At 33.3% G+C, this 9385-nt stretch overlaps 1 protein-coding gene across 1 annotated transcript; it reads left to right on the top strand.

Moving 5' to 3' along the window:
• Nucleotides 1-439: 439 nt before the first annotated feature.
• LOC139483562 (XK-related protein 8-like) lies at nt 440-8081 on the top strand. The gene is made up of 4 exons (XM_071267575.1): nt 440-568; nt 1030-1486; nt 2876-3033; nt 6831-8081. Exons 2-4 carry the CDS (start codon nt 1080-1082, stop codon nt 8003-8005), a joined length of 1740 nt encoding a protein of 579 aa, XP_071123676.1. The 5' UTR covers nt 440-568; nt 1030-1079; the 3' UTR covers nt 8006-8081.
• The last annotated feature ends 1304 nt before the right edge of the window (nt 8082-9385 follow it).

The following is a 9385-nucleotide window of genomic DNA, read 5'->3' as shown; positions in this document are numbered from 1 at the left end:
ATGGTAGCGAGTAATCACAGACAATGCCATTAGCGACAAACAGCGGCTAACTCAATTAGCAAGGGCGAAAATTTAACTTCAATATTCTTTAACAAAATATACCTCACCATATGTCTTGTAATATTATCATGTATGTCTATGTTTTTCTGTATACCATTGTATTAACATAGGTTCTTCAGAATAAAATATATATATATATATATATATATATATATATAACACTTTCACCATGAACTGTTGAACAACTTGCAACTTTCACGTTAAGCGAATAACACATTAAAAGGCATCTACACTGAATGTTTTTCTATATTTACTGGGTTATTAGTAGTTCATTTGTCAATCCATGTCATCATTAAGGAATACTTTAAATAAAGCTTATTCGTGCAGAATGTGCAAAATACAATTATTTTATTCTATTTGAATATTACAGCTATGGACTTCAAGACGACTCCATCCGACTCATATTTCATTACATACTTGTACTATTTGAACTGTACAAAAAGTGAGACATCAACCATAAACCAATCAATCACAACACCATTTGATAGTTATGAAATAACGACATCAGGTATATATTTACATGCATGTGTTTTTTTCAACAGATAGACTTTAAAACTATAAACATGAAAAACGTAATTAACAATAAAGTATCTGCAAAATACAATCACTTTCACCATACTAAAAGGAATTCGAAGCAACCTCTCCCTCAAGTAAGGAAATACAACGAAAAGTTACCAGAAAAAAACCCCTGCACACTCTAATTTCGCTCCTGTAACATTTAAATATGACAATCCATTTTAAGTGCATCGATTATCTATACCATAATTCATTTGTAAATTTTTGTATTGCCTCTTTGTGATATATAAATTGATCATGTTTAAACTTCGTATTTTTTATTAGCGTCCTTCTCAGATTTCTGTTAATATGCGTCGCATTTTTTTCTTTTATGATATGAAACATGAAACATATGAAACTCTGTGCCTACCATAATTAGGCTAAAATCGACTTCAACCCTTACCTTTTTTTCAGATACTTTGTCATCAATTTTCATCATTAGTGAATCTTTCAAAATACCGATTATGGGTGCTGCAATTTTTGGAATGGTTATGGCTATTATTTTGTATGCAGCTGCCTACCGAGTGTGTTGTTCTGGAGGACAACCTTATCATGATTCTTACACAAAGTCAGTAATTCATGTCGTAATTACTTTGCTTACATATATTTTGTACCTGTTCGACACTGTATCTGATGTATTCATGTTCATACATTACATATCAATTGGACAAACTTCAAAGTTTGTGCTGGTCATGGCTTTTACTTTCGCCCCTATTCTTTTCTTAGCATTTGTTTTCTTTGCAAAGCAACACGACAATTGGTTATGTACATACCAAGATTTATCCTGTAAACAGCAATTGATATTCCAGTTGTTTGGTTTGGTGATAATACTGATTGTCTGTCCATTTGCAGCTTTGTTACCAACATTCATGTAAGTTATTATTTTGGTAATATGCTTGTTTTTGCTGTATACGAAATAATGAGACAACACTCCGTCCAAGTCACAAGTCACAATGTGTAAAAATTTGACCATAACAAACCTAAGTACTACTCTTAAACACGTGGCTTAATATCCCACCGATCAGCAAGGTTAAAAAAGCCCCACAATAAATTATGTTAAACAATTCAAACAAGAAAACTAAAAATTTAATTTATGACGTCATGGTACTCAAATTGCACCGAGTACCACAATGTACTTATTCAACATAAACAGCAGACAAATTCTTAAAAAAATTCTTTGTGACTCAACAATTTGTATTTAGATTATTTGACATTATACACGTCTTACAGAATATGTGAATATATTCAAAAATACAATTAACGTTCACAGTTTACATCAACATATGGAGCTTTCATGGATAATCATAGATAGTTTGGCGGTTGATTGAACCCCATTTTTCTATGACTCAATATGGATTAAAAATCAAATTGGAAACCTATATAATAAGGAGGATACGGCTACACAATTAACACACAATGGACATTTTTGTCTTCAACATAAAAACGTAGGTGAAAAAACTGTCAAAAAGGTGCAATTTGGGTACCGTCATGTTAAAGAAAAACGAGAGACATCTATAAAAACCGCCAACAAACAACAACCATTGAACAACAAACTCCTGACTTAGGACAGGAACCTGAAAATGCAGCGGGTTTATATCTGTTTACATAAAACATTATTCACCCTCATCTGATACAGTACTTTACCATTTCAATACTAAAATACAAACTATAAAAAATCAATTGAAATGACTTCATTCGACCAAAATACACTTAACCTGAAACAAGGTAACATGCACTTAACGAGAAAGTTTGATTTGTGACACAATATCAATATCGAAATCAAAATGTATGTGCGCATATAAAAAGTAAAATTACAAAAATACTAAACTTAGAAGAAAATCAATTCGGAAAGTCAATAATCACATGGCAAAATCAAATAACAAAACGCATCAAAAACGAATGGCCAAGAACTGTCATATTCCTGACTTGGTACAGGCATTTTCAAATGTAGAAAATAGTGGATTAATCCTGGTTTTATAACGCTAACCCTATCACTTTGATGACAGTCTCATACATACAAAATACAGGTAGGATGTCACGTATTAATACAAATGTAAGGTCAATATGACTTAACTCGACTTGGATTAAGTGACATTAACTAAAACAACGTTATCATTTATATTTACACATCCTAAGTTTTTGGTTAGGTACATTGTATACAGAGGTAAATATTATTTCTTTTTTACAAAATAGATAAATCAGTTGTTCAGTGAATCGTTTTAAATAGTAGTTAATTCTTCCAGTATACTTTGTGTTTCAGATATGCCCAGCTACTTGCACGTGGCAAAGAAAATATTAGATGGCAATATCTAACATCTTATTTGACTCTGGTGGAAGCTACACTAGAGTCTGCACCCCAATTAACAGTGCAAATATACCTGGCAATAACAGACACACATTTGGACACTTCTACTACAAGTAAGCAATTACAGTAATTGAAAATGCTATCGGCTAGTTTCTAATAGTTATCAAAAGTACCAGGATTATAATTCTAAAAGTTGTTATTAGTAAGAAACAAACGGACAACGCTTTGGATAGAAATAATAGACCAACATATAATCAAAGTACAAGGTAAAAATTAATAGTTCAAAAAACACAACTAAGAAAACTTAAAACTGAATATCACGAACACCAACAAAACTCTGATGGTGATTTCAGGTAATTAAGAAGTGTAAGCAGATCCTACCTCACATACGGCTATTAAAGTGATTTTTTACAAACCCAGTAGTCTAATGTATGTCAAAGATTAACAGCAATATCTCAGACTTTCAAATCACATTATACATTGTGTTTGCAATGTTACTACTATGGAACACGAGGTTTAACTACTGTAGACTTTCCATTTTGAATTTTTATCGGATTTCAGTAATTGTTGTGAATTTTCTTTTTTCGAGTACAAACCAATGTACCACTATTTCTTATTAGAGTGTAGGATTTTCATTGTAAGTAGTTCAGATGGGTGCAGTCTTAAGCTGTACAGCACGTTAACTTTGATAACCAGTCATTTGAACTGGTCAAAGTTAACCTGTGACCGGATTTAGACTGCTTTGACCGGTCATTTGGACTGGTCAAAGTTAACCTGTGACAGGATTTAGAACTGCTCTGACCAGTCATTGGACCAACATCTAGTTAACTTGAAAAGCTCTCCTAGGATTGTTTTAATGTCTGCCAACAAGTTAACTTGGAAACAGGTCCGCTATTGATATAAGTTAATTTCGAAATAGTCATGTCATAAGTTAGCATAAGTTAACTTCGAAAACAGTCCTGCAATAAAGTTAACATAAGTTAACTTTGATTTGACAATTCCGATTGAAACCAGACCTTTTTCCAAGTTAACCTTTGACAGCTCAACACCAAGTTAACTTGTAACCAGGACCGCTCTACATCGATTTAAGAAAAATGAATATCTTTATTTCTTGGTATAAACATCGATTAATACTTCCGTTATATAAACAGGATCAAACACATATATTTGAAAATAAAGTACGTATAAAACGTTGCTTGGTAATGCGGGGTTCACACATTGCCGATTATTGCTCCCGTTTGAGATCAGACAGCAATACGACACGAAAAGTGAAAAAGTCGGATTAGTATCCTCAATTATCTGGAATGTCCTATCATTGTCTGAACACAGTCGTGTTAGTTCGTAACAGATTCTTACGGGTCGGGAAGGGTCCGAATAGTTCGGCAAAGCACCCCGACAGTTAGGTGCGTCCCGTAACATTCGGGACAACTCAACCGATTTTGTCTAGTCGGATTACAATCGTGGCTATGTCGTGACAGATTCTGCTGTATCGGATCGAATTCCGAACAATGTCTTGTGTATTCTGGACGGTGTCTTGTGGAACGGGAATGATCTGGAGTAATTTTTCATATTTGTTTTTCTGCCGATTGAGTCCAGAATGCATCCAGATCTTGTCGATTGCGAACCGTTTTTTGCCGAAACCGTTCCGAAACAGTCCCGTTATTAATACGAAATTAATCAATGATACCCACGTCAGAGTCCCGATAATTACAGAGTACAATACGACTGAGACCAGACAAAGCCGTTTGCAATGCGATAGAGCGGACCGTGATAGGATTACGTTCCGTCAGTACCTGATCATCCCGAATATGCCGAGAGTTTTCTAACGGATATCTTCCGTCAGCGTCGGTTCACTGTCTGGTCACTGTCTGATCTCTGTCGGATTACGTTCGGTAGAGTCGGGACGAAGTCGTGACATACTCGGTCGAATTTTACCTGGCGAGAAATACAAATCGGATTAAAAGCGGATTCAGAACGGGATTGTCGGTACTAATTCGCTTAGAAACGGTTGAATATCTTCGCTTCCTGAACACTATCTGATTGTTGTCGCGATCAAATTATTTTTTTTACAAATTTTGATTTAAGTTTGAATTTCCATCCACGATTCACAGGATCTTGATCAGACTTTTGATAAATTTTAATCGGGAATGGTCCTGTCGAGGACGGTAGTAAAAATCGTGAATGTGTGATCCCAGCTTAAAGGAGTAGGTTCGGTAAGGACCGATATTGGCCTCAAATTTCAATTTCATCTAACGAAAGATTTTGGACACTTTTTAAACACTTAAATGTCTATTTCAGTTGATTAAATAAGTTTTTGGGAAAGATTTTAACTGATTTAGTCATTAAGGTAGATTCATGGTATACCGCCATCTTGGATTGAACAATCACAGTAAAAAATAGGTCTAGTTATTTGCCTAAATCTGCAAATTTGAAGACAGATTTGCAATTTAATGGTTAGACTGTTTAATAATATAAAGAAAACTTGGCAATTTATTGTATAATCCAAAATATTTAAACAAATATAATTTTTCTTGCTTTTAGAATCTTTTTTTTTCAAACGAGCCATTTAAGGGAAGATAACTCTTTTAGTAAAAAATTTATACTGGACAGATAGGGAATTTTTTTCTTTTTACTTGTAGCAAGAAAACAAGTTCGGTGACACCATTTTTTCTTTTTATTTTCTTAAAACATATTACAAAACCTATCTTTTCACAATTTTTTTCAAAATTCTATCTCATAGATTTTTTTTTATGCACACAAATGTGTTTTCCCATGAACAATCTAACCAAATTTAGGTAATTTTCAACGACTCATAGCTTGAAAAATAGCACGGTGACCCCTCCTTTTTATTATATATTTGAAAAGAGCATATTAAAATCTTCATTCTGGCTAAGTATAAGAAAATTCTGTCTCAAAAAATATTTACTTATGATCTACCTTAAAACGCTCCGATTCAAGCTTAAATATGAAAAATCCATCAAATATGCCAAAGAACGTCACTTTTCAGATGGTTTGTGTCAAAAATGAAAGTGGCCGCATCCGTGTCATCCTCAACCTTTATATATGGTATGTATTATCACCATATACAACTTACATTTCAATATTATGAATGAACACAAATGCGGCCACTTTCATTTAAGACGGAAACCGTCTAAAATTTAACTAAAATGCTAAAATTGTGAAGATTTCAGTAAATTGGCGTGACTTAATGATGCTAGTACCCGATATATGTACATTGTATTGTCAAAAACAGCCCATATTTATGTAGAAGAAGAAATTCTACTTTTCAGTAAATATTTAAAAGATTACATTTGTTGTAAAACTGCTATATTTTGGGGCCAAAAAGGGTTTTTTACTGAACCTACTCCTTTCTGTTATCTGCCAATCTATAAATTAAAAAACGATCTTGGTTACAGTGATAACGGGCATTGAATATATGTTCCAATACCTATCAGATTTAACCACATCAGCAATGTCTTAGTTACCAAGAAAAACTGATAATTTTCATGATCGATTCATTCTTTTCTTGAAATTATACGCACACGCATTTTTGCAAGTATAGTACTCGTTAAAATATAATGAAATTTGTGGCAAAGGTAAATGAACTAATATCAACATGATTAAGATCATGTTAAAATAAACATAGTTCATCTATTGGTTTCAGCGAGTAGTACTCTGTTAAAATCTAGACAAGATGGAAGCACCGTTACATATATAGTTATCATAGTTTTATCATTAATTGATATTTATACCTGCTATTAGATACCATGTTGCTTTGCATAATTATAATAGTTTCAATAGTTACAACAAAATTGTAAAGTAGTCGGAGAACTGTGATCAAGCTAATAAAATGCAATAAACAGCACATATCTATGATTTATACAATTTGATTAATCACTCTTTGTTGCAGGTATCATTCGTTACTTGAGCATGACTGCATCTGCCCTTGGACTTGCTTGGTCGCTGAATGCCCTCAAACATCAAGTTCGAAAAACAGACAATGAAAAGGAGGATGACTTTAAGGTTAAGATGTTTCACTGGTGTGCACGATTGTTTGAAATTGGGCCACGTATTCTTTTGATAGCACTCGTAACTGCTGAATACAGTATACTTGTTTTAATATTTATAATGTATCGTTTTGCATTTGGATGCATATACGGATGTTGTGAAAGGTGGTCGGTAAAAGAACGCTGTAGATTTTTAGAAGAACCTGATTTAATTTTAGGAATAATTGGCAACATTTTTTGCTTTTCTGTGTCAGAATTTTATAAATGTCACAAGAAAGAACAATGTGGCGGGAAGTTCTTTGCAGTTTATTACATTTTATATTACACAGAAAATAGTATTTTGTTGTATCTTTGGTATAGCGATGATCCTGGTTTACTTTACATAAAGCTAGGAGGAGCATGTTCAAACCACGAACGTTGGGCACCTGGTGTATTTGCCGTGGTGACTCTAGCTTGCGTTCTGCATCTATTATGTTTAAATTTATATTATTGTTCACGTCGCAAACAACATCGCACAATCGCCAAGGGCATGTTGGACGAAACATGCAGTCACAATGCGTCCCTGGATAAAGTTGATCAGTTTTCTTCAGGCACAAATCGCAGACAATTTGATAACTGTGGTTTTGAAGTTGAAAATCAGACAAATAACTATCAGAACAGCCTAGAGGGCAATACCTGTGATTATGGCGTAACATATGAAAATGACTCACATATGCAAAGATACTATGAGTATGATAGTGATCGACATGTAGACCAATATCGAGGAGAAAAGCTAAATACTAGACAGTTATACGAGTCAGAAGGCAACTCAAGATGTAATACTGAATCGTATCAGTCTCAACCAATTCAACAATACAACACGAATCAACAACACTTGCAACATTTGAATGATTATCCTTCCCAAAGTGATTGGTATGCAAGCAATCAGCAACATTTTATTCCTACATTTCACAACCAAACATTTGGAGGAAATGTAAGATCCACGTATCAAGTATCCATGCAGTCGATGACTCAAGGTTCCGTGTTTATTGGTTCACAATATAACAGTCAAGGAGAATGCAGGTTTAGTGGATATTAATATGAATAATAGAGGCACAAAAGTCCTTGCTGGTTAATAATTAACGCATACAAGAAAAGAATTAATATGTAAAAAAATAAAAATATATACACATATTCATTAAAATAAATATCCAATCTTCTGATTTCATTCCTTTGTGATGATTTCCCCGAATTTTTGCATTAAAATAAGAACATAATACAGTCTTCACATAACATTGGTTTAACTATTTGTAACCTTGTATATTCTGCAGTTGATGTTATCATACGATAGAGAATGACAAATAATGTCTCAGGTAGTTTTTTTAGAGAGGTAAAGCTTGTTAGCTTTAAATGTAAAATAATATACTGAGTTGATAAGCGAAAATTCAAAGTATAATACCTCTTACACCCAGACGTTTGCTAGTAATAATTTATTCTGAAGAACAGATGTATATTGGATTGATTGATTGTTGTTTGCTTTACGCCGCATTAGCAAAAAAAAGCGAGAGGTATATTGGAAGACAACTATTGACCACATAACAAATGACGTAGAGGTTACCAAAATTTGATCACATCATGGCTTTCAAAAGTAAGCAACACACATCAAGTCTTAAAAAAATGCACTATGCGTAACAAATTGAAAACAACACGTTTAATAATGTATTGCGTTCGAAGCGCTTTTAATGATATACCTTCATCAGGAACGCTCAAAGCCAAACATTTAAAATCCGAGGATGTATAAGTACCAAAACCGTTGAAGAGCTATATGACAAAAAATACATAACATGAATAGCCAAATTCATCTCAAGTTAACTTTGTCTGAGGGAGTTGAAACTTTACTTTCTGAATAATTTTAAAATTTATAAACAGACAATTTTAGTAAAGTTTATAAAATCATGTCAGTAGATAAGTACTGACTAATGATCTGATGATACCCTCGGGGAATGATAGTCCACCAGCAGAGGTATCGACCCAGTGATTTAAAAAATTTAAACCAGCACGTTTATTAACTTCTTGCGTCCAAAGCGATTTCTGGATTTACCTTCATAAGGATCGCTCAAAGCCAAACATTTGAAATCCGAGGATGTATAAGAACCGAAACAGTTGAAGGGCTACAAAAATACCTAAAATAAATATCCAAATTCACAAAAGTCAACTTTGCCTGAGGGAGTTAAAACCGTAGTTTCTGACAATTTTGAAAACAGTTTTGTTAGAAGCAACTACGTGTTTTATCTATTGAATTTATTGAGCTTAAAATGTGAGTCAGTTGTATGCATATACATATTGGAAAATGACTTTTTATGTACTCAAAGTAACGAAAAACAACCAATTACTGAGAAAGTAATGAGTATTTGTCAATTGTATTATTATTGATTCACAATAAACATGATATAAAAAGAAGATGTGATTTAAGATAGAT

The sequence above is a fragment of the Mytilus edulis genome, chromosome 7 (assembly GCF_963676685.1).
Source record: "Mytilus edulis chromosome 7, xbMytEdul2.2, whole genome shotgun sequence".
Lineage (NCBI taxonomy): Eukaryota > Metazoa > Mollusca > Bivalvia > Mytilida > Mytilidae > Mytilus > Mytilus edulis.
This window is presented reverse-complemented; position numbering and strand designations above follow the sequence as displayed.